This window comes from Carcharhinus amblyrhynchos, chromosome 17 (assembly GCF_965287045.1).
Source record: "Carcharhinus amblyrhynchos chromosome 17, sCarAmb.v2.hapA, whole genome shotgun sequence".
Classification (NCBI taxonomy): Eukaryota; Metazoa; Chordata; class Chondrichthyes; order Carcharhiniformes; family Carcharhinidae; genus Carcharhinus; species Carcharhinus amblyrhynchos.
Window position 1 is genome coordinate 30,985,763 of NC_137340.1, and position 27,278 is coordinate 31,013,040.

General features: G+C 42.9%; 1 protein-coding gene across 13 annotated transcripts in view; it reads right to left on the minus strand.

Annotated features, from left to right (window-relative positions):
• Window positions 1–27,278, minus strand: part of LOC145354415 (uncharacterized) — a 266,934-nt gene that overhangs the window by 70,885 nt on the left and 168,771 nt on the right. For all 13 annotated transcript variants that reach the window (XM_080205707.1, XM_080205705.1, XM_080205706.1 and 10 more), the window contains one exon: window positions 10,131–10,255. In XM_080205707.1, coding sequence (XP_080061833.1) covers window positions 10,131–10,255 — 125 coding nt within the window. The remainder of the gene's footprint in view (window positions 1–10,130; window positions 10,256–27,278) is intronic.

Here is a 27,278-nt window from a genome sequence, read left to right on the forward strand (position 1 = left end):
TACATGCCTGTTGACGTCCAAAATATTCTCCCAAAAGACATTCAGTTTAACTGTGTGCACATCTTTCTACTTGAATTCAATGGGAGCAACGATCAGCGCCTGTTGTATTATTTCTTTTTGACACTACTGAATTGAAGGTGGTGTAAAATCTCACTGTTAAGTGGTAGAGCTTTGGGCGGGATTCCCTAGCCTCACCAGATGGCCCATGGGAATCCTGATGTCCCACTGAATGGGGTGTCAGAAATCACCATGCCATGAGTGATTGTCAGGTCTGTCAGGGTGCAAAGGAGCAGTAGAGCCATGAAACCTGCAACCCAGGGAGAGTGGCAAGGTGAGCCCCTTGCCCCCAGACTGAACCCACCCAACCCCCAGGATCCTTGAGGGACCCTTCCCATGCAGCCTGGCAGCAGCAGAAGGGAAAATGGCCACTGGAGGTACCTCCTCGGTTCCCCTCAGGGTCCATGCGGCCAGATCATGGTGTCAGTGCCAGAGTGCTGGGGGCAGTGCACTGTTGGCACTGCTAAGGTGCGTGCGTGGCCTGAAGGTGGGACTGAGTGGGGGTCTGAGGGAAAAGGAGTGATGAGAATATAGGAGGCATGGTTAGTAAGTTTGCAGATGATACCACGATTGGTGGCATAGTGAACAGTGAAGGTGGTTATCTCCAATTGCAACAGGATCTTGATCAGTTGGGCCAGTGGGCTGACGAATGGCAGATGGAGTTTAATTTAGACAAATGCGAGGTGATGCATTTTGGTAGATTGAACCAGGGCTGAACTTTCTCAGTTAATGGTAGGGCACTGGGGAGAGTTACAAAACAAAGAGATCTAGGGGCACATGTTCATAGCTCTTTGAAAACGAAGTCACACGTGGACAGAGTGGTGAAGAAGGCATTTGACCCGCTTGGTTTCATCAGTCAGAACATTAATACGGGAGTTGGAACGTCTTGTTGAAGTTGTACAAGACATTGATAAGGCCACACTTGGCATACTGTGTGCAGTTCTGGTCACCCTATTATAGAAAGGATATTATTAAACTAAAAAGAGTGCAAAAGAGGTTTACTAGAATGCTACTGGGACTTGATGGTTTGAGTTATAAGGAGAGGCTGGATAATCTGGGACTTTTTCCTCTGCAGCATAGAAGGCTGAGGGGTGATCTTATAGAGGTCTATAAAATAACGAGGGGCATAGATCAGCTGGATAGTCAATATCTTTTCCCAAAGGTAGGGGAGTCTAAAACTAGAGGGCATAGATTTAAGATGAGAGGGGAGAGTTACAAGGTGTCCAGAGGGGCAATTTTTTTCACACATCAGGTGGTGAGTGTCTGGAACAAGCTGCCAGAGATAATAGTAGAGGTGGGTACAATTTTGTCTTTTAAAAATCAGCTATTTACCATTTATATAGATGATCTGGAGGAGGGAACCGTGTGTATGGTGTCGAAATTTGCTGATGACACCAAGATTGGTGGAACGGCAAATTGCGCAGAGGGTGTGGAGAGTCTACAGAAGGATCTAGATAGGTTGGGCGAATGGGCCAGGAACTGGCAAATGGAATTTAATGTTGGCAAGTGCGAGGTGGTCCACTTTGGTAGGAATAATGGTAGGAAGTATTATTACTTACGTGGCGAAAAACTGAAGCAGGCGACGGTGCAGAAGGACCTCAGGGTCCTTGTGCATGAGTCGCAAAAACCCAGCTTGCAGGTGCAGCAGGTGGTCTCGCTAAATATTTTTAAGACGCGGGTTGATGGGTTTTTGATAAGAGAGGGGATTAAGGGTTATGGGGAGAGGGCGGGAAAGTGGAACTGAGCCACGACAGATCAGCCATGATCTTATTGAATGGCGGGGCAGGCTCGAAGGGCTAGATGGCCTACTCCTGCTCCTATTTCTTATGTTCTTATGTTTAAAACACATTTAGACAGTTACATGGATAAAATGGATATAAGTGATATGGGCCAAATGTGAGCAATAAATGCTCTGGTGACCTGGGTTTGAATCTTACCATGGCAGATGGTAAAATTTGAATTCAAATAATAAAAGAAATCTAGAATTAAAGGTCTAATGATGACCGTGAAACAGTTGTCAATTGTTCTAAAAAACCCAACTGGTACACCAAAGGACAAAGAAAATTACAGCATAGGAACAGGCCCTTCAGCCCTCCCAGCCTGCACCGACCATGCTGCCCGACTAGCTTAGGAGTTTTAAAAAAAAGGGTGGCATGGACAAGTTGGGCCAAAGGACCTGTTTCCATGCTATAAACCTCTATGACTCTATTAAAGAGAGGGGAAAGAGGGGAGCAATTCAGCCCCTCCTCACCTGATTGTCAGCAACTGCTCAATGTACATTGACAAAATTAAAAACTACGCCCCAACTCTTCCATTCACAATCAGAACCCTATTTCCAAACCCAATCAGAAATATACTCACTTTCCTTCTATGATTTTTCAAGGGCAATCTTCTGATGGACATTCCAACAGAATCCAGTCACTGCAGGAAACCTCAGCAGGAGTAGAGGAGAGAATCCATGCAGAAGCCATGCCCCCTTTTGAACGTTGTATTGCAATATCCTGGTCTTATCCTAAAGCTCTTTGGAAAGCTAGAGAGAGATGGCAAGTGCGTAAAGGGGTGGGATGGATCATGAGGTAAGTGGGTAAGAGAGTAAGGGGGGCAGCTGAGAAGATGGGTGATTGGGTTGGGAATAATAAGGGCATGTAGGGCGAGATTGTCAGGCTGGGGGTGGTGTGGGAATGGGGGTGCAGGAATCAGGACTGGCAGCATTGCAGATTAGGTCAGTTAATGGTTCTCCAGCAGTTAGTTTAGCTTTTCTTTTCTGTATAAAATTCCCTGGGTAACTAGTCAGGTAGGTAATGCGGAACTGTTCAAAATCACAAACTCTTACGGTTGGAGACTATTTCTGAGGGTCCTGGACAACAGGGGAATTGCCCATCACAAGTTCAAACTTCCCAGGCAATTGCCACAGAGTCCTTGTGCTGGGACCTCCCAGAGGTCCCACAGCACACCTTCCAAGGATATATCTGGTCTCCAACCATCCAGAAATCATATAGCCAATGTTCAGCAAGGCCACTACAAATCAACAGCGACACTACAGATTTACAGTAACTACCCCAATACTTAAATACAAATGTTGTCACCTTTGATTTTGATTTAATTTATTATTGTCACATGTATTGGCATACTGTGAAAAGTATTTTTTCTTGCGCACTATACAGACAAAACATACTGTTCATAGAGAAGGAAAGGAGAGAGTGCAGAGTGTAGTGTTACAGTCACAGCTAGGGTGTAGAGAAAGATTAACTTATTATGAGTAAGGTCCATTCAGAAGTCTGATGGCAGCAGGGAAGAAGTCGGTTGGTATGTGACCTTGGACTTTTGTATCATTTTCCTGACCTAAGAAGGTGGAAGACAGTATGGCGGGTGTGTGTGTGTGTGTGTGTGTGTGTGTGTGTGTGTGTGTGTGTGTGTGGAGAGAGAGAGGGTCCTTGATTATGCTGGCTGATTTTCCAAGGGAAATGGAGTCAGTGTCAATGGATTGGAAACTGGTTTGTGTCATTGGGGAACCAAAGTTCAAAAGAATAAAGCAGCATACAGAGAGTCACAATGCGCAGGAGGAGGCCAAATGGCCCATTGAGTTCATGATGGTTCTCTGTAAAGTCTCAATCCCCCACCCTATCCCCACAGCATTGAAAATTTATTTCTCTCAATAGCATATCCAATTCCCTTTTTGCGTCATTTATCATCTCTGTTTCCATGACCCTCACAGACAGTGAGTTTGGGCCATTACTACTCAATGTTAAAAGAAGTTCTCCCTCACATCACCTTTGAATTTCATCCAAAACCTTCAATCTACATAGTCTGAGCCTTGTACCATCAGCTAATCCAAACAGCTCCCCTTTGTCAACCTTTTTGAAACTTGTTACATTCTTGAACACCTCCATCAAATTTCTCCTCACTCTCCTCTGCCCCAGGAGGGAACAACCCCAATTTCTTTAACTTAACCTTGTAGCTAAAATTCCGCAGCCCTGCAACCACTCTGATAAATCTCCTCTGCACCCTCTCGAGGATACTTACATCCTTCCTGAAACATGGTGAGCAGAACTGGACAAAATATTCTGGTCGTAGCCTGACTAGAACTTTATAAAGGCACAGAATTTGTACTCAATGCCTCTATTTATTAAGTCCAAGATGCCATTTACTTCTCTAAACCACTCTCTCAAGTAGGGAGACAGTGGCATAGCAGTATTGTTACTGAACTAGTAATCAAGAGACCCAATAAATGCTCTGGTGACATGGGTTTGAATCTTACCATGGCAGATGGTGAAATTTGAATTCAAATAATAAAAGAAATCTAGAATTAAAGGTCTAATGATGACCATGAAACCGTTGTCAATTGTTCTAAAAAAGCCAACTGGTACACCAAAGGACAAAGAAAATTACAGCATAGGAACTGGCCCTTCAGCTCTCCCAGCCCGCACCGACCATGCTGCCTGACTGAACTAAAATCCCCTAGCCTTCCTGGGACCATATCCTTCTATTTGCATCCTATTCATGTATTTGTCAAGATGCCCCTTAAAAGTCACTACTGTATCCGCTTCCACTACCGCCTCTCCGGCAAAATGCCTGGTACCCTGATACCCACTAATGCCCTTAAGGAAAGGAAATCTGTCATTCTTACCTGGTCTGGCCTGCATGTGACTCCAGGCCCACCCAGCAATGTGAATGACTCTTAAATGTCCCCCGAAATGGCTTCACCGGCAACTCAGTTCAAGGACAATAAGGATGGGCAACTAGTTGGCCCAGCCAGTAATGTCCACAGCCACGTGCCACCTTCTATGTACCTATTGCATTGCTCATTCTGCTTGGCCACCCCATGCCAATAGTATCACCCTCACTGTTTGCCACATCAATAAAATCATTTATTTGGGCATTTTACATCATCTCACAAAACCACCCACAATCCACTTTCATAGAGTCCCTACAGAGCAGAAAGAGGCCATTCACCCCATCGAGTCTCCACCAACAACAGTCCCACCCAAGTTCTATTGCCATAACCCCACGTATTTACCCTGATAACCCCCTTGACACAAGAGGAGGGCAAGTTAATATGGCCAGTCCACTTACCCTGCACATCTTTGGAGCATGGCAGGAAACCGGAGCACCCAGAGGAAAGCCAGGCTGACACGAGGAGAACAGGCAGACTCCACACAGACAGTGACACAAGCCAGGAATTGAACCTGGGTCCTGGCGCTGTGAGACAGCAGTGCTAACCACTGTGCCACCATGCCTTACTTTAATTGGAAAGTGACCATTAGTCACACTGAGCTGCTTCATTCACCGTTATTGTTCTTGGTGCTGCTTTTCACAGCTCAAGTCAAATGTCACATAGAATACACAATATTGTTTTAATGTACAGAATAAAGTGATAGTTATGTAGCAGTTTGGGTGACAAGAGTTTCACCCAGACTGGTTCCTACATTGTATGTTTTTTTTTAAATCCAATACAGTATGATTTTCTTCATACACCCTTTTGAAAAGAACAATTAGATCTGTGCACACCAGCTGGAGTACCAGATGTCCTCCATAAATGGTTAACTTCCAGCAAGATCTGCTTCAACAGCAGATTTATACAACAGCTTCAATTACAATATCTAGGATAGGTTTTTTCCGCATTTACAAATAGAACTGTATCATCCCAGTTAATAATATCTTCTTCCACCAAGGCAATGGAGGAAACTCAACCATTTCACTGCAGTATTCTCAACAAAATGTCCAATTAAGAAATGCCTCTCTGTAGTAACCATTGCTTTCAGGAGACAGGCTCCTGAAAGATGCCTATTTAGCTTTTATCTGGTGAACTCAACTGATCAGCATTTAATTAATATTTTGACATGTTTGTGTCTTGTAAACAAGTAACACATTCAATGCTCATAACCCTGGCTATTATCTTAACAAACTTTCAGTTTGTAACCTATTCATATGGTCAAAGTGTCCATTTCAGGAACCAGGTTCTATTCTACTGGGAATAAGAAGAGCAGGCGAGTTGTAAAGATGAATCTCTAGATCTCTTAACAGCTACAACAGCTGTTAACCTCAGTAATAATGGTAGCTGCCCTCAACAAACTAATTAGCAGCTCCCAGTTTTTCTTTGCTCATCAAATATGCCCTACTCAGCATACTCAAGTGCATTAAATCCAGGGATAGCTCTTACAGTTATCTGTGCAGAGCTGCTGCTTCTCTCCTTATTTCCCACCTTGTGTTTCAGGTAGTGATGTTCAAATTCCCTTGTGAGAAATAGGATTTGAGGCACTACAATTCACACACAGCTTTAAAACAAGTAGATAATTGGAGAGGTAACGTGCATTTTGGAGTCCCAGTTGCCAGGCTCGATGCTGCACAGGTCTAACTTGGTCAGTACATTGAGGGCTGTGACATTTGGTGCATTCATTGGTAATAGCATTGCAAATCTTCCACAATACTATCCTCTTGGCAAATAGTATTCCTGCAGTGAGTGCTCTACAAACATGCAGTCAAGATTTGCCATTGTGCAGAAACTGCCTGCATGTTTCTGCTCCTGGCTGCTTTTACTGAATAAATTAAAGATACATTGAGAGTCAGAGTAAACGATTCATACAATGTTGTGTTGTGCCAGTGTCTTTACATGCCAGTTTTTTGTTAACACCTTGCTCAAATGCAGCCCCTCTGAGTAAAGGGTAGCACTGACATCAGTGTAAGGGAACATTTATAGGGACAGAGACAACGTATCGATGGGGTTCAGACTTTGAATAAGCAGGTAGTTTTGTTAAGAAAAAGCAATAAGAAAAATCACACAGGCAGGAAGTCCAAAACAAACACAAAAAAAATGCAATGCGTTCATCAGAATCTAAACCAGGAAGACAGGTTAATGTTTTAATAGGAATCCTCCATGGGTTGGGTCATAGCCAAATGTGTTGCGTACCAATGAAGGGTTTCATTCCAAAATGTAAACCAGTATTTCATTTCCAGATAGTAACTGACCTGTCAGGTTTAAGCCTCACTTCACAACTTGAGCACATGATGGAGGCCAAATGGCAGTATTGAGGGTGTACTAAAATTTCAGAGCAGCCATCCTTCATTTGAGATGTCTACTTGCTCTAAAGATCCCATGGCACAAACACAGCAGGGGAAATTTTCCATGGCCCATTTAAAATTTGCCCCTCAACAAGTATCCCCCAAAACAGATTAGCGGATCATTTCTTTCATTGCTGCTTGCAGGGCCTTGCTGCAAACTGGCTGCCTTCTCCGCCTGCCAAACAGTGGTTACACATCAATGATAATTCATTGGCTGGGAAGTGTTTTACAATGTGAAAGGGATGTCAACAACATCTACAAATTCAAGCTTGTTCTTTCTCTGCATTTCCTTCTGTCGTTTCACTGTTAAAAATGAACCGTTTGTTTCAGTTCTGCCTGAAGCCCGAGTTAATTGAAAGCCTTGTCTGCAACAGTTCTACTCTCAATACTATCTTCACATTCTTCACATATAGGTTATAACCCAATTTTATTAATGCTGACATTTAGTAAACAAAAATCAGACCAAGACACGAGTCAAATATTCCCTCATTGAAATCAGACGCCTTATTAGAAAGCACGGTAATTAATTGTTGCCAGGAAGTTCAGAAGCTTCTCTTTGTCAGAGTTGTTACTCATTATCCTGACTGGAAACATTCAGAAAGCAGTTTCCTGACAGATTACTGTTTTTTGTTTGGAGATTCTGTCAAATGCTATACAGGTTTTCAAAAAAATCTCCACTGTGCACCATACATTGAATATTAGTTTACAGTTCAATTGTTAAAGAGCTTTTTGTGTCGGGGTCCAAACACCCTTTAAATGTTTTAATGTATATGGACTCAAGATGTGAAAAAAATCTGTAAATAATTGTATAGAATTTGCATCCACAAAACATATGCAGTTCTGGACATTGAAATATTAAAACGGCATCAACTTTATTATTCTGGTCAGTAATTCGATTCCAAATTGAAGGATTTTGTTGATTTGGAAGGAAATAAAAGGATTGTCTGGTTTAAGTTTAATCTTTTGTTTCAGCATATTCAAAGAATTTAAAATTAGGCCAGAATTCTCTAGTCGTTCACACCGGCAAGATTCTCCAGTCCTGCCATCAGGGTAACCCCGCTTGCAGGTTTCCCTGTGACCTGGGGTGATGGGAAAAATGGGAATTCCCATTGAAAGCGGCGGAACCAGAGAATCCCGCCGCTAGCAAACAATGCGCCACCTCCCACAGGAAACATGCGGCTGGGAGGCTGGAGAATCTTGCCCTTAGACTATGGTGAGATTATAGCATGTAACGAGGTAATATTGTTGCATTGAGGTAACCATAAGCTTCTTAGATCATTGCCAAAATTCAGAAGTAATACAGGTGAACTACATTGCTGACTGAGATATTTTGCATGAGGAAGTTAATTTTAAAAACTTATGTGGGGAAAAAGACTTGCTATTTATTTAGAGCTGCAGGATTTCCTATAGCACTTCATAGCTACAGAATTACTCCTTCAAGTTTGGTCAGATTAAAATGATACCTCTAAAAGAGAAAGTTATCCAAGATCTCTTCAACAAAGTGTGGAGCATATATAAATTTCCACCCACTGCTTTGGCCAATTAGCTATCAAAATAAGTGCACTTTAGTCAATCCAGAATTACTTTAACCCATCAGTCCAATATTAGGCATAACGCTGAACATTTTCAAATGAAACATTCTTCCATTAGCATCCCGAAAAAGATCCATCTGATTTGATTCCATTTTTAAAGAGTAACAGCAGATTTGTGTATGAGCATTTATCCTTTGCCCACTTGAAATTGGTTCAAATCCATCCAACACAACATGATACTTCACTCTGTCATAGTGACATTTGCTCTCTTTGTAAAAACTTCATAAATTTGGCAAAAGTTAATAACTGAAAGTGGCTCCATATCATTTTAATATGTCAGGCAACTATATGAACTAGTATTTAAAAAAAAACCATTTTGGAGTTAGCTGCTGCACATGTTTAATTAGGGCAAGTGCTGCCTCAGAGATTTATTTTTAGCACCTGATTAAGGATTCACACAGCCTTACATTGCACTGCGGAAAGCCACTACGGAAATCCAAACGAGAAAAGTGTGCGTTCAGACGACCTTTAAAAATGAACACTAATTTGAAGATTGATGGTAATCTACTCAAATACGCCACACTGATCTGATTCTGTCTCTTAATGCCTTCCACATAGGGGAGGCAATGGCCTAGTGGTATTATTGCCAAACAATTAATGCGAAAACTCAGCTAATGTTCCGGGGATCTGGGTTCGAATCCCACCACAGAAGACGGTGGAATTTGAATTCAATAAAAATATCTAGAATTAAGAGTCTACTGATGACCATAAAACCATTGTCAATTGTCAGGAAAACCTATCTGGTTCACTAATGTCCTTTAGAGAAGGAAATCTGTCATCCTTACCCGGTTTGGCCTATATGTGACTCCAGAGCCACAGTAACGTGGTTGATTCTCAACTGCCTTTCAAGGCCATGTAGGAATGGACAATAAATGCTGACCAGCCAGCAAAGTCCATGTCCCATGAATGAATAATGAAGAAAATAACCAAATATGTAAATGCAGTCATTTTTTTAAAATGCAAACACTCATAAAATCTCAGCTGCAGAGCAAAGCTATCATTGCAAACTTTGAAAGCACTTGGTAAGGGTTTTAGAGTTAACTATCTCGGAAAAGGAGGAGTCTTATTGTGGAAACAAGGCCATCAGTGGCATGGGCTGCAACAATTAATTCACTTTTCAGGTGGTAAACATGTAGCTGCCAATGTAATACAACTAAAATCAAAAGGTACTGTTTATTTCTTTCAAACTCTGCATAAGCCATTGTATATTTTCATTTGGTTCTATACATCTTGATATCTGCTCTTCATTCTGGGATGGCTGGGCGCATGAATTATACAGCAAGTCACACTAACAATAGGAAGCACCAAGTGCCACATTTGAAAACTTCAACTTTTCGCATGCACTGCCCTTTGCTTTTGTGTCGCCACTTTATCAGTCTGACCTTCAGCTGACCCCCGTTAATCATTTTTAGCTTTCTTTACCTGACTGTTCTGAAGGCAGCTGTTCCTGGCTTTCCTTCTCAGTGGCAGGAGGAGAGATCTGCGGAGGGACTTTGACAGGTGTTGTCTCTTCAGGTGTCTCGAATGCTCCCTCTGAGTCTGAGCTCCTAAAGCAAAATGAACACATTCTGTAAGAAGTGAATTCAATCCCACTGAGATGCTAACCCCACTCACTCTGATCCTCTTATGCCACCAATAATACCAAACACACTTGCCTAGCTCCAGTTATTTTCTGCATGAACTGGAGACTATAGTCTCCTCCACCACACACAGCAGACCATGTCCATCGAACCCATTGTACTGGAGACAGGATATGCCACGGGCTAAAAGCCATTTCTTTCCTAATTCTACCTATAAGAAATGCTGTAGTTAGGTTCAAAGCAGAAGGGAAATTGCTGTTCAGTTGAGTGAATGCAAGTCACTGCAGGCAGGGCATCCTTTATGCTTCCAGCAGCGGACGTTCTTTCACAAGCTCCTTGTATGGCATAAAGTAGCTGCCTGTACACTCGATTCCATCAATCGTTCTCCATTCACAGCATGAACCAACTGCTGGCAGTGCATAGGCTGGTGCAGAAGGACTTCAGTGTTGTATCTGACAGCACCATTCCTTTGATTGACCAGAATCTATTCTGTTATTTTCACTGAATTTCAATCAGATGTCAAACCCCATTCTTGCTTTAACAGCGCCACTGCCTGGAGCCTACCACTAGCATGGAGGTATTCTATGAGCAGAAACACGTACACATGCAAAGAGATCCCTTTATCACCGCACCAGCACAACCCCTTCACTCTATTGTACTAAACCTCTGTTATTGAGTGCTTTAATGGTTCTGCTTCTAGCATAAGGAAAATATGATAAATTAACTCTTCACTCTCAATGAGCTTCTCTTTGCAACAGACGATTGTGTATCTGATCAAAACAGCAGGAAATTGTGATGGAGAAAGTGGTGTATACATTTCAGTTGTTGGCAATAAGTCATTATTTATGGCAGCTGTAAAATGATAATAGAAAGTGATTGGCAAGATAGTGGGCACCAGGATGTGTCAGTCAAGTATTCCCGTAGACACAGGGCACATCATTTTTCATCATTGACTACCAATTTTGCCCAACATTTTGATACATCAGGTTTTCACAGTAAAATACAAGAAAGGGTAGGAACAGGTTTAGACCATTCAGCTGCTCTACCAGATCAATGTTGTCTAATAAGCTCAGCACATGTGGCAAATCACCCTGTTCATTTTTAGAGCCACACAGTATTGAGTTTTGTTAAAGTTACAGTATTGGGAACCATTCTCCAGGCCACTATATGTTATTGATTCTTAATTGAGCAAGGACAAATCAGTAACATTGCTGTTGGCCAGGGGTCACACATCGGTCAGATCACAACTATGCTTATCAAAATCTGGTTCAGTTGTCAGGTATCTGGCCACCTGGCAGCTGAAGGAACATTTGCTAAATGGAGCAAGAAAAATAATCCACCTTCTCTGTTTCCTCAGAGTGCTTAGAAATGACGATACATTTACATCTGTGCGACCATACTGAAATGCTGTGAAAGCGGAAGCAGCCCTCAAAAAGACAGCAGTTTGATTCCTCTTATACTTTTCTTGGAGAATCTAGCAACACTGTAGATGCTAACCAAAAAACTGGGTTTCGTTTCATTGGTAGCAAAAGCATTTGAGGTGCATGAGTGACGGACAGTGATGCATGGTTGCCAATGAACAACGAAACACAGAATATAGAACATTACAGCGCAGTACAAGCCCTTTAGCCCCTGATGTTGCGCCGACCTGTGAAACCAATCTAAAGCCCATCTAACCTACACTATTCCAATATCATCCATATGTTTATCCAATGACCATTTAAATGCCCTTAATGTTGGCAAATCCACGACTGTTGCAGGCAGGGCATTCCATGCCCTTACTACTCTCCACGTAAAGAACTTACCTCTGACATCTGTCCTATATCTATCACCCCTCAATTTAAAGCTATGTCTCCTTGTGCTAGCCATCACCATCTGAGGAAAAAGGCTCTCAGTGTCCACCCTATCTAATTCTCTGATCATCTCGTATGCCTCCATTAAGTTACCTCTTAACCTCCTTCTCTCCAACGAAAACAGCCTCAAGTCCCTCAGCCTTTCCTCATAAGACCTTCCCACCATACCAGGCAACATCCTGGTAAATCTCCTCTGTGCCCTTTCCAATGCTTCCACATCCTTCCTATAATGCGGCTACCAGAACTGCACGCAATACTCCAAGAGCGGCCACACCAGAGTTTTGTACAGCTGCAACATGACCTCATGGCTCCTAAACTCAATCCCTCTGCCAATAAAAGCTAACATACCACATGCCTCCTTAACAACCCTATCAACCTGGGTACCAACTTTCAGGGATCTATGCACATGGACTCCAAGATCTCTCTGCTCATCCACACTACCAAGTATCTTGCCATTAGCCCAGTGCTCTATATTCCTGTTACTCCTTCCAAAGTGAATCACTTCACACTTTTCCGCATTAAACTCCATTTGCCACCTCTCAGCCCAGCTCTGCAGCTTATCCATGTCCCTTTGTAACCCGCAACATCCTTCCGCACTGTCCACAACTCCACTGACTTTAGTGTTGTCCGCAAATTTAGTAGCCCATCCTTCTATGCCCTCGTCCAGGTCACTTATAAAAATTACAAACAGCAGTGGTCCTAAAACAGATCCTTGCGGTACGCCACTCGTAACTGAACTCCAGGATGAACATTTCCCATCAACCACCACCCTCTGTCTTCTTACAGCTAGCCAGTTTCTGATCCAAACCGCTAAATCGCCCTCAATGCCATGCCTCCATATTTTCTGCAATAGCTTACTGTGGGGAATCTTATCAAAGGTTAATGAGGGCTGAAAAGTGCAACTGTGGCATTACAGCAACATCTAATGTGTTCAACCTTGATCTTAATCTGTTGAAATAATCAATTGAAATAAATAAGGCACTATTGGCAGAAAAGGAGAGTGTGTAGGACATTGACCATGAGTCAGAAGTCTATTAAATGTCCAGATGTGTTTGGAAATATTAAGTGACAGAGTAAAGCAAGGCATGAGTCAGAAAGCAGAAGAGATTTGTTAATCCTTTTCTTCTATTAGGCTCCTAACAAATGATGAATTTATTAATACTGCATAGGTTTTGTATTACATGGTGACCTGGTTGCCACAAGTTTGGTGGGCATCAAAGTTCTTTTGGGTCGCATAGGGTTAGATTATGATTGATCAGCGTCGTAACTCCATGTATCTCAACATTCTTCCCTAACAAAATTCAGAATTTTCTGTATGATTTTCCAAATTTGAAATCTCACCCCCTCATCCACAATAGGCTCAGCTGAGAGCCAGGCCATGAATAATCCTTGCACATCTCCTGGGAGTGAATCTATTCTAAGTCAGAGCTCCTCCACTTGGAAAAGTTCTCACATAAATCTGGGATTACATCCGTCTCCGGCTTCCTTCCCTCCCAAGGATAAATGAAGGTACTTGGAGACTTGGGAGCCTCACTGCTTCTTCAATACTCAAGTCATAATGGCAACTCTCCAAAAATTTAACTCCATAATGTGGTGGCTATGATTTTTAAAGCTTGTCACAGTTTAGTCAATTATGAGAGTAAGAATTATATTTTCCTCTCCGTCACTGAGTGGTTTGGTGGAGGGTGCGGAGGAAGTGTCGCGTGGGGTGTCGTGTGGGTGGCGGGGGATCAAATCCAGTCAAATCCAATTAGAGATTCCGAGATCAGATGCTTCTCGTATAATGTGCGCCCTTGTAAGTCTCCCATTTGATGTTGAAATGGAAGCGGTTGTGATCACATTAGTTTGTTTGTTAGCCTGTTGTTTAATCAAATTTCCCAGCAATCTTTTAACTGCATCCAAAATCTGCTATCACTTAGTTTGTGTTCATTGTGTACAGTGTCATTTTAGATTTGAGAAAGTAATTTGGGATCAAGGCAAACAACAGGAGGAGCCCCAAACCATGTTGTTTCAGCTTATTACACACTCCTCCTTCCCAGTGAAATCGTATTTGCTTTCCTTGTAAATTACAGAAAGCCTGTGGATGTGGGAAAACACTAGAGGCTTGAGAAATGGCGATCCAAGATTCACAGGAAATAAACATGCATTTCTTCTGTTACCATACTGTTCAGCAAAATACAAACACATGTTTCTGCAGCAAAGGGATTAGAAACAAACACTCCAGCTCTAAACTATCAATGATCACCACTGTTACAACAATGAGAAGATTCTGTACATGTGCCCCATTTCTTAAAATAAAAAGACTCAGCCAAATTCAGTGATGTTAGCTGAGTAAGGTTTATGCATTTGAAAATGAACCCTGAATTACTAAACTTGGGTTACTATTGCACCAAGTACTACAACGTTTATGCAAACGCTCAGGATGGGATTTTGGATTGTTTGAAGGGCAGGTTTGAGGGAAGGCATTTGCTTAGCCCCCCACCCCGGGGGTTGGCATGTCGGCTTCCAGATGCAAGATGCTTTTGGGAGCTGGAAGACATAACCTGCCCAACTTCTTAAATGGCCACTTAAAGTCATGATGAGCTTATTGTCAGCAAATTCAGAAGAGAAATTTGGATTTGAGCTTTTTTATGGGTGGGGTTTGACGCATCATCAGAACCACAACATGGAAGAGGATGGGGGGACATTAAGAGGAACAATTCACAACAGCAGGAGAGAATCATAAGGTATCAATAAAGGGGAAGGCTGTGAGATGGTCCTCATCATGTTAGCAACAGAAATGAGGCAGAATTTTTAAGTGGCAAGTTGCCAAGGTGCACTGGGGTGATGAGATTCAGTACAAAATGAAAACATAACATTCTGGAAACACGCTGGCAACTTTATCAGCATCTGTAAAAATAATGAGCAGCTACATCGTGGCACAGTGGTTAGCACTGCTGCCCCACAGTGCCAGGGACCCGGGTTCAATTCTTGGCTTTGGTCACTGTCAGTGTGAAGTTTGCACATTCTCCCAGTGTCTGCGTGGGTTTCCTCCAGCTGCTCCGGTTTCCTCCCACGGTCTGAAAGATATGCTGACTAGGTGGATTGACCTGGACAGAAGTTGGACTGTGGCAACTAGGGGAATTGTTACAGAAATGTAAGCTTTGGTTACTGTTAGAACAGACAAGATCTACACAAGAGATGTTAATCTACCTTTTCTCTTTGTGGATATTTATGGACCTACTGCCGATTTGTTACACAAGGACACCACTCTCTGCCACTGCCCAGTTTCTGCTTCCATGTGGTGGATGAACAAATAGTTGCCATAGTGATGGCAGCCACTTACCCATTAAACAGGCTCACTTCTGGCATGGCCCCACCTCCTTCCCCCATACACCACATCCAATTTGCTGCTAGACGTGACTTCCGGCTAGTTAAGCTCTTTGCATACCACAATAGCAGCACATTGAGCATTTCCACATGGATGAATTTACGTCCATTCCTAACCTAGAAACAATCGCAACATCAGGCTTCGGTCCAAGAGTGGATCGGGAGCAGCTGTCCTCCTGAATTGAGGGGTCAGTCACGAATGGACACATGTTCAAGGTGAGGGGCAGGAGGTTTATGGGGGGCTGTGAGGAACTCAGTTTATTCAGAGGGTGGTGAAGGTCTAGAATGCACTGCCTAGGAAAATTGTGAAGGGAAGTTACCTCAAATACTCTAAAATGTACCTGGATGAGCACTTGACACATGATGATGTTGTCGATTGTCGGGAAAACCCACATGGTTCACTAATGTCCGTTAGAGAAGAAAATCTACTGTCCTTACCTGGTCTGGCTTACATGTGATTCCAGATCCACCCAGCAATGTGGTTGACTCTCAACTGCCCCCGAACAAGGGCAACTAGGGATGGGCAATAAATGCTGGCCAGCCAGTGGCACCCATGTCCCATAAATAAAAAGAAACATTCTAATCTATTGAACAGGTGCTGGTAAACGGGATTTAGGTGAGCAGTCGGGTGTTTCTCATGTGTCGGTGGAGACCTGATGGGCCGAAGCGCCTCTTTTGCATTGTGTGATTCCGTGGAATGGAAATTCCAGTCGTAGCTGCAGTCACACTGTCATTGTACATTACTATCAATTTGGCAAGTTCAAAACATCCAATCACTAATTTCATTCACTGGAAAGCAGTGACAGCAGCATTTCACTATGATGAAATCTGAGGTACTGGGAAAAGAATTGACAAGGCATTCCTTCATGTGTTCAACCTTTCCCTCCAAAAAAAAATACTTTACACATAAAACATCTGAAAGGACAATCTAAAACATTTCAAAATGCTCATAGCGGAAAAGGGCAATAAGATTCAACATTTCTTCACAGAGCATACTGCACTCTGAAGTGCCCCAATATAATTCACAGAATTAAAGAATCACTACAGTGCAGAAGGAGACCATTCAGCCCATCGAATCTACAACACCTCTTCAAAAGAGGATTCCATCCAGGTACTTCCTGTAACCTCATGTATTTACCCTGCCAATCCGCCTAATTGCACAACTTAGGATGTAATATTATACACATCCAATGTCTGGAATACAACCCAAGGAGTGCTCCACAGTTCCTGGCGCCTCAGCGTGCCATGGCTGAAAAGCCTTAGATTGATTGTCCCAAGCTTTAGTGCCTCTCTCAACCTGTATTCCTGCATCTTGAAACGTGCCAGTCTGCAGCACTCGATCAGGGACCACTCTTTGCACTGGAAGACCAGCAGGTTTTGAGCAGACCAAAGAGTGCCTTTCACTGTAGATGTTCCTACATCTGCAGTTGATGCTTGTCTTGATATGTGTCCCTGGGAATAGCCCAGAGAGCTAACTGTACAGAGAGCTGCCTGTTTTCTGATAAACAATGTGTGGTATACTACACCACTAGTACAAGACTAGTCGTTTCCATTAAGCTAACTATCACATCAAAATCGCCAATGCAATACCAGTTGGTATGCTGCAAAAGATTGTGGCATGCTAATGTCAAATACGCAGGGCATCAGAGTTCACTGTTGGGTTAAAATTACAATGATTGCACGCAGTTGAAAATGTCACAGGAAGAAATATGTTAGTTAAACTGGCAACCTGGATAGCAGACCACGCACTATTTTTTAAAATTTGTTCATGGGATGTGGGCGTCATTGGCCATCTCTAATTATCCTTGAACTGAGAGACTTGCTCAGCCAATTCTGAGGGCATTTAGGAATCACACGGAGACCGGACTCGGTAAGGACGGCAGAATTCCTTCCCGGAAAGAACATTAGTAAACCAGAAGGGGTTTTACGATGATCAACAATGGTTTCATGGTCAGTAGTGGACTTTTAATTACAATTTTTCTTTTTACATTGAATTCCAATGGCACCATCTGGTGGGTTTTGAACTCAGGTCCCCAGACCATTAACCTAGGACACTGGATTACTAGCCCAGTGACAATACCATTGCACCATCACCTCCCCTTAATAGCAGCTGTCTAAAATGCAAGCTCTTGAATGTGGTTATGCTATATATTACATTTTGGCCAATTGTAGAGGTAAGAATTTTATTGTCTTCATCATCCATGCACAGTTTAGGGGGTCCTAACATTTGAGTGCTTGAGTCAAACCAAATCCGAGTGACCAGAGAACTTGTGCTCCCACATTTGTAATCAGACATTCTTGTATAATATTCAGTTTTCCCCTGTAAATTTGCAATTTTCTTTTTACATATTGACAAAAGTGGAAGCATTATAATCATATTATCCCTGCCCCCAGCAGAATAAAATTTCACAGCAATCTTGGACCTGCATCCATTGGCTTTTTATCATTTGACCTCTGCTCAGAATAATTGCGGATAAACAAATTATGCTGAATTATCAATTACCATTCACTGAACAGAAGCAGAGTAAGGGAAATGTTTTGATTACATTGCACTGGAGAATTGATGTAAATTTTGCTGCTCTAACTTTGAAGAGTATGTCATCTAATATAAGAACATAAGAACATAAGAAATAGGAGCAGGAGTAGGCCATCCAGCCCTTCGAGCCTGCCCCGCCATTCAATAAGATCATGGCTGATCTGTCGCTGCTCAGTTCCACTTTCCCGCCCTCTCCCCATAACCCTTAATCCCCTCTCCTATCAAAAACCCATCAACCCGCGTCTTAAAAATATTTAGCGAGGCAGCCTCCACCACTTCAATGGGCAGAGAATTCCAGAGATTCACCACCCTTTGAGTGAAGAAGTTCCTCCTCAACTCCGTTTTAAACCACCCCCCTTTTATCTTGAGGCTGTGCCCCCTAGTCCTATTGTCTTTTTTGAGCGGGAAGAGTCTTTCCACCTCTATCCTATCCATCCCATTCATCATCTTATACGTCTCAATGAGATCTCCTCTCATTCTTCTAAACTCTAACGAGTACAAGCCCAGTTTATTCAGCCTCTCCTCATAGCTCAACCCCCTCAACTCCGGTATCAGCCTAGTAAACCTCCTCTGCACTCCCTCCAGGGCCAAAATATCTTTGCGCAGGTGCGGCGCCCAAAAATGCACACAGTACTCCAGTTGCGGTCTCACCAATGCCCTATACAGCTGCAGCAAGACCTCCCTACTTTTATATTCAATCCCCCTCGCTATGAAGGCCAGCATCCCATTCGCCTTCCTGACCACCTGCTGCACCTGCAAGCTGGGTTTTTGCGACTCATGCACAAGGACCCCGAGGTCCCTCTGCACCGTCGCCTGCTGCAGTTTTTCGCCCCGTAAGTAATAGTCCTTCCTACCATTCTTCCTACCAAAGTGGACCACCTCACACTTGCCAACATTAAATTCCATTTGCCATTTCCTGGCCCATTCGCCCAGCCTATCTAGATCCTTCTGCAGACTCTCCACACCCTCCGTACAATTTGCCATTCCCCCAATCTTGGTGTCATCAGCAAATTTCGACACTCTACACTCGGTTCCCTCCTCCAGATCATCTATATAAATGGTAAAAAGCTGAGGCCCCAGCACCGACCCCTGGGGCACTCCACTAGTCACCATCCGCCAATCTGAATAGCACCCATTGACCCCCACTCTCTGCCTCCTATTTGACAACCAATCCTCTATCCACGCTAACACCCTACCCCCAACTCCATGTCCCTCGACCTTCTGCAATAACCTCTTGTGAGGCACTTTGTCAAACGCCTTCTGAAAATCTAGAAAGACCACATCCACCGGCTCTCCTCTATTCACCGCCCTAGACACATCCTCATAGAACTCCAGTAAATTTGTCAGACACGACTTCCCTTTAATGAAACAGTGCTGCGTCTGCTCTATCAAGCAATTCCCTTCAAGATGCCTCGCAATTTCCTCCTTAATGACAGATTCTAACATTTTACCTACCACAGACGTTAAACTAACCGGCCTATAATTCCCCGCCTTTTGCCTGGCACCCTTCTTAAACAACGGCGTAACATTAGCCGTTTTCCAATCCTCCGGCACTTCCCCGGAATCCAGCGACGTTTGGAAAATAACCACCAAGGCATCCACTATCACCTCCGCCATTTCTTTCAGAACCCTCGGATGCATTCCATCCGGTCCTGGGGAATATAATGCCTCATTAATATACATAAACTTACAGAAGGCCTTTACTAAGGTACCATGTAGTGGACTCATTAAGGTCAATGGTGACTAAGGTCAAAGCATGCAGAATCAGGGGACAGACAAGTAGAAGAATTTTTGGCAAACTGGCTACCAAACAGAGAGACTGGGGATGAAAGGTAAATACACAGGTGGGACAAAAAGTGTTCCACAGGAATTGGCTCTGAGCCATAATATTTTATCTTTTAAATAAAGGATTTTAAATTGGGGAGTCAGAAGCTCAGACACAAAATTTACAGTGGCACCAAATTGGGCGTCACACTTAACACTGGGCAAGAAAATGGCAAACGACAAGAGGATATTAATAAGTTTGCAGAGTGGGTGTATAAAGATGGAAAATTTATTTCAATATACATGGGTGAGGTTGCACATTTTAGAGGGAGGAATCCCTTGAAAACTAAGTCAGTGGGGGTAGAGGTGCAAAAGGATATACTAAATGTAGTAGGTTATCAAAACTATAAACTATGTAAACAGAGTTTAAGGTTCATTCCTCAAGGAACAGAATTCAAAAGCATTGAAGTTATGTTGAATTTGCAGAGACTTTGAATAAACCACATTTGGAGTACTGCACACAGTTCTGGTCTCCATAATGAAAAAAGGCTACAGCGGGACTGGAAAAAGCTAAAGAAATGGATTTACAAAGATGATAACAGAACTGTGAGAGCACTCTTATCTGAAGTTACTAAACAGGCTGGGGCACCATTCTCTTAAAAAAAAGGCTGGGAAGTTACCTGGTAGAGGTCCTTACAATTATGTAAAGGGGTTGAATAAGCTAGATGCAGATAAATTGTTCCCATTTATGGAGCAGTTGAGAACTACAGGTCTCAAAAGAAGACAATCACTTATATATCCAGTGAGGAATTCAGAAGAAAACTCTTCACTCAGTAAGTGGCAAGAATGTCAAACCAGCGAGTGCATGGAGTGGCTGAGATGAATAGCATATTTCAGGGAAAGACAGCAAGTACTTGGAGAAAGGAATAGAAAGCTATGTTGATAGGGCGAGATGAAGCAAGGTGGGAGGAGGCTGATGTGGAGCATCACCACCAGCACAGACCAATTAGAGAAAATTATCTGATTCTGTAGCAGGTGGTATGGATATTGGCATGGGGCAATTTTAAGACTGAATATTATCTGGTAGGATTTCAGGAATTAAGGATCAGCAGATTCATTCTCCATTCAATTTCTCACCATTATTCCAGGAGGCTAGAACATTTAAAATCTGTTTGTCTACACAATAAACCATCTCCTTAAACCCCTTTACTTAACTGCTCCCTGTTCACCTCCAACATTAGGTACAAAGCTTGCATGTATTTTTCCTTTTTTAAGACTGGGACTATAGTTGTTTCTGTGACTACATTCCTTTTCTATCAACTCATCCTAACTCCGATCCTATCACTTCGAACTGTTCATCCCATTTTTCCCATCCAAAAACCCATCCACTTTTCATTCCCTGGATTCCCATCCTCATTCAATTAGCATTCATTCAACTACAATGCCTCACCTTTGTGCTTGCTCGCATTACAAATGACTCCCTCTCTTCAGACAATTCCTTCCCTTTACAAACAGCCATCATATTCCTCTCTTCTGCAACAGCTAACCCACCTCTAACCTGTCTTTTCTATTCATGTTCCTGATATTGATCGTCTGTTCCTAACTCCATTCCCATCAGCCTATAAGTCCCTATTCCTTTCGTAGAATTCTTACAATGCAGAAGTCGTCCATCAGCCCATTGAAACTGCGCCGACAACAATCACACCCTGTGAGTCCACTTTACACTAAGGGGCAAGTTTTTATGGCCAATCAACCCAACCCACAGAGTCTTTGGGCTGTGGGAGGAAACCAGAACAGCCAGAGGAAACCCAAGCAGACTTAGGGAGAATCTGAAAACTCCACACAGACAGACAGTTAGCCAAGGCCAGAATTGAACCCAAGTCCCTGGCACTGTGAGGCAGCAGTGCTAACCACAGTGCCACCGTGCTGTTTCAGTCCAGCTTCCACTCTGCACAAAACTCTAAAGTCAGCATAGCTAAAATCATAAATGACATTTCCTGTGACTATGATAGTAACACATTATCTCTCCTCGTCTTCCTTGTTTTCCCAACTGTGTCTGATACAGTCCACCATGTAATCTACCTCCATCTCACCTCTGTTCTCCAGCTACATGTCTATCTATATAATATGCCTAAGAACCTAAAACGATAATGGACATTTAAAATTTTAAAATCAGTGAAGACCATTAAGGTTGAAAGATTTTGCCAAGTTCTCAGTTCATGGGTTTTCTTGGGCAGCACCATGGCACACAGTGGTTAGCACTGCTGCCTCACAGTGCCAGGGACCTGCGTTCAATTCTGATCTTGGGTGACTATATGGAGCTTACACCTTCTCCCCATGTCTGCATGGGTTTCCACTGGGCACTTCAGTTTCCTCCCACACTCCAAAGATGGATGGGTTAAATTGTCCCTTAGTGTCAAGGGGACTGACAGGGTAAATATGTTGGATTATAAGAATAGGACCTGGGTGGGTTTGTTGTTGGTGCAGGCTTAATAGGCTGACGAGCCTTTTTCTGCACTGTGGGGATTCTATTCCATGATTCTTGCGATAAGCTGTTGCGTAACGATAGTAATGGTGCTCCATGACCACACAAGTCAACTTTCCATTCATGAATAATCTCCATATGTCTTTATTTGCATTTCCATAAGGCTGGCAAGTCTGTCAGCTATTGTTACCCTGGAATCACTTCAACTAAAATGGAGAGGGGGGAGCAAGGAATATGGACAATCTATGCTGACAAGATGGACTCCAGGGAGGTCAGGTGACCTTTTGTGTTTCCTTGTACACACACAGGGACTGATTCATGTCCCAGCTGTCTCTGCAAAGCCATTGAAAATGCAACCTAGCTTCCCCAGGTTCTGAGGGCTGCCCCTCTCCATTTTAATTGTGACTTAGAGTAACAATACCCAACATGGAGCCTTGCCACAAATCTCCCTTTCAAGCATAAAATACACAAGAGCTTATCCATTTTCCCTTTGATTAAAAAAAGTCAGGTTCAGTGAGGGAACCGGGAGGTCATGGACACCAGTGGTCCTTTTACCTTTCAGCTCTGTTTGACGAGAACCTCCCAAGCCATTTTCAGCAGCAATGTTAGAATATAAATAAAGTCAACGTGTCAATATCACTGCCATTTCCACCTCCTCAAACCCCACCTTACCCCAGCCTCAAACTCACCTGGGGCCATCAGATGTCGCTGGGGCATCAACTGGTTACCACAGTTCCCTCATTCTAATAAGGACAAGGAGAAAAGCTCAATTTGCTACGCTCACTCACTAATTTGGTGCTATCCAATTCTTAGGCCAGAGCTGGCTGGACCAGGATCACCACACATAGAATGATAATGTCCAATTTTGCAGATACCAGTGGCAATTAACAATGTTCTTGGTCACTCTGTTCCAATGTATTGCATTTTGGCAACTCTGGATAAAGCAACTGGTCTCAACAATTTTTAAACAAATCATCTTACCCAGTACTAACATCTCACATTCTGAATATTCTAATTATGTATTTGTGAAAACTGGACAAAAAGACTGGAAAATAAGGCCACTAAGGTCACCTGACTTATTTTATGGATTAGAACCACTTCCTGGTCTCAAGGGGACATCAAGAAACACTCCAGACTGGGAGGAAAAACATGGCAGAAAGACAAAAGGGCAACAGAAACAACTTTATATAATACCCTGCACAATGTCAGGACATCCCAAAATGCTTTACAGCTCCTGAAGTGGTGTAATATGTCTTTAAGAGTTAGCAGCACACCATCAAGAGTATAGAAACACAGAGGGACCTAGGTGTGCAAGTCCACAAATCCCTGAAGGTGGCAGCACAGGTGGAGAAGGTGGTGAAGAAGGCATATGGTATGCTTGCCTTTATAGGATAGGGTATAGACTACAAAAGCTGGAGTCTGATGTTGCAGCCGTATAGAACGCTGGTTAGGCCACATTTGGAGTACTGCATCCAATTCTGGTCACCGCACTACCAGAAGGATGTGGGGGCTTTAGAGAAAGTGCAGAGAAGGTTTACCAGGATGTTGCCTGGTATGGAGGGTCTTAGCTATGAGGAGATATTGGGTAGACTAGGGTTGTTCTCCCTGGAAAGATGGAGAATGAAGGGAGACCTAATAGAGGTGTACAAAATTATGAAGGGTATAGATAGGGTGAATAGTGGGATGCTTTTTCCCAGATCGGAGGTGACGATCACAAGGGGTCACGGGCTCAAGGTGAGAGGGGCGAGGTAACTCCAATATCAGAGGGACTTTTTTTACGCAGAGGGTGGTGGGGGCCTAGAATGTGCTGCCAAGTAGGGTGGTGGAGGTGGACACGCTGGCATCATTTAAGAATTACTTGGATAGTCACACAAGCAGCCTGGGAATGGAGGAATACAAACGAATGGTCTAGTTGGACCAATGCCTGGCACAGGCTTGGAGGGCTGAAGGGCCTGTTTCCTGTGCTGTACTGTTCTTTGTTCTTTATCACTTTAGGGGAAGTGTGTCATGTGATCCAGCCTCAGTTTCACTTTGGCCTTGAGCAGAACATAGCACACACAGCTCTGATATCCTCAAGTTTTCTATCCATGTATATATGTTCACATGTGCCTGTTCTTAATAAATAAACCTACAATGTGTTTCCATAATCCCTTATGAGTGATTGATGCCTTTATACCATAACACACGCAATATGGTGTGTAGCAGTAGTACCTTCTAAATGCCATACTGCTAAGTCTGACAGCAAGATTCATTACAGGTCCAACATAGTGAACAGTTTCAAAATATCAGACATGGGATGGACTCTCGATGTTTTGGTCAGGTGGCAATGAAATTGCAGTGTGAGAGAGTGTTGAATCTGCAGTGTGGTGACTGCACAGAAAGGCTTTGAAGACACAGCATTGAGATAGTGCACAAATAAAGGGCTTGTCAGCAGTCAAGTCCCTTGTGGTAAGTGGGCTGGCACATCGAGAGGCACAGCACTGGATTAGCTGTGACAGGAAAAGCGAGTGGCAAGGAGATGGGCCGGCTTCGTAGCAAGTGAGGGGGAGTCAAACATAAAAACAAAATCGGATCAGAGATGGTTGTATTTAAAATAACGAGCATGTGAAATTGGCTATGCACTCATCCCAGGTACTACAGGAGAAGGTAGGCCAGAGAGACATTGTCAAAACGTTCACAAAGTTCCCCAATTTGAAATTGGACCCAACGTGACCCAATATCCAAATTCAAAATATGTTTAAACACTGAAAAGTATCCTGAATCAGAAAAGCAAGTCATAATAATTCACCTAGAAAGGAAGGTCCCCACAAACTGAACACATCAGGATTAACAGCAAAAGAATTAAAGATTCGCCATTAGAAATGGACTACATTGGAAAACCGATTCAGAATCAAGTGATCCATTTCTGTATTCATCGACTAGAGCTCATGTCATTTCAACAAAAGTCTACAGAATCCATAGACCACTTTGTCAGCAGATATACAATAAAGCGTATGTACAGTGATTTTTCAAATGCAGGGATAGATGACAGAGTTGTTAAGTGATGGTAAAATCCACTCCCACAGAAGCATTCCACAAAGATCTGTTCCAAAAGCCCAAAGCATTGAAGAATTATTCAAAAACTACGATGCGATCCCCGCAGGTCCTAAATGCAACCTCAATTGTTGGCACACTTACTAGAACTGCTAAACCCAGCAGAAATGTTGACAGTGTGGCCTTCTGCATTCACCAAGGAAACACCAAGCAATTCTGAAAGGCATGTGGCAGAAAGGACCATTGGCAGTGTATTAGAGAGAAGGCTTACACAGCTACAAAAAGTAGTGCACTCATTCACACCAATCACACACAACAGGTACTTTCAAGCAATAAGAATGACATCCATTATCCCACTAGGTGAGGAATTGACAAACCAGAAAATGACGGCAATGTGCACGAAAAACCAATGAGCAGTGAATATATTTCACATTGTCAATGTCATGGAAAACACAGATGCTGCCACCGTTTGGAGTGTTTGCCAAGATTCACATTATCTGTCCGCAGAAAGTTGGTAACTTCTTCTTATTGGAGAATAACGTGGGCGGGAGCGGTTGTGCCAACATGCTGCCTCTGAATTGTCAGACATGTATTCACAGACATGGAAGGTCACAGTGAAACCTACTACCATACAACTTTCAGTGTACAACAGTTCACTAATTCCATGTACAATATCCATAGTCCTGGAGTCCAAGTGCAATTAATCCTCCTGGGTGCCACAGATGTTCTACATTGTGGAGACTAAAGGCCCAACAATCTTAGTTGTTCTGGCACATGGTGAAATTGCACTGGTGACATGCAGCAGATCAACATCAGAAACTACTCCCATCATCTCAGTGCATGTCACAGTATCAAAATATCGAGAATGTTTCAACAGAATCGGTAGTTTCATGGGAGGTGGAATGTTACGCTTCCAGGAGAATGCACGTCTGTTAATTGAGCTGATACATTTTGCGCAACACAAACACCAGCAGTTACAAGAAGAAAAAGTGAAAGATTCTGCACAGAACCTTTGGAAAAACATCAAAGCATGGCCTAATTCAGTTAAGTGTTTTGGCCTTACTTGATGAGCTAGGTATCTTCAGAGGAGTAATTTTTAAAGGCAGGCAAGTCATCATACCAGAATATCACTCACAAGTGGGCATAGATTAGACAAGAATATTCATAAGAGAGACAGTCCATTGGCTGAGTATGAACAATGATATTGAAGTCATCATCAAGAAGGATAAGGCATGTCAAGAGTCTATGCCAAGTCAGCACAAAGCCCCATTGATCCCACATGAAGTTCACACCCATCCTTGTTTCAAAGTCACATCTGACCTCATTCGTGGCCATGGCACTGACTTCATCATCTCATCAACGACTTTACCAAGCACCTTATTCAACAATTGTATAATATGTCTAAGACAAATGTTGCAAACATTCTAAGTGCCATTGTTTGGTGTACCCTAGAGAGATTGTCCACAACGTGTAGGTAAGCATGACATCTGTAGTTCTCAGATGTAGAATGACCAAGCAAGTTCCACACATTGTGTGGGGGAGTATATTTTGAAAAAAAAAGGGGAATGTTGCATTATGTCTTTAAGGGAGAGTAACTCACCATCATTTTAAGGGAAATATGTCACATGATCCAGCCTCTGTTTCACTTCACGTAGAGCAGAATACAGATACACACAGCCCTGATGTCCTCGAGCTTTCCATGTATACAATGTTTCCACGTGCCTATTCTTAATAAATGAACCCACAATGTCTTTATCCAATGCAGCAATGTGTCATTATAACACACATGACATGAAGTACTTTATGTAGTATAGTCCGTGTTGTTAGAGTGAAACGCATTAGCCAATTTTGGCCAGGGCATTGAGAGAAATCCCCGTTCTTCATTGATTGAAGCTATAGGGTCTTTTACACCGAGCCGCGAGGCTAGACAGGGTGGTACTTTGTATCATC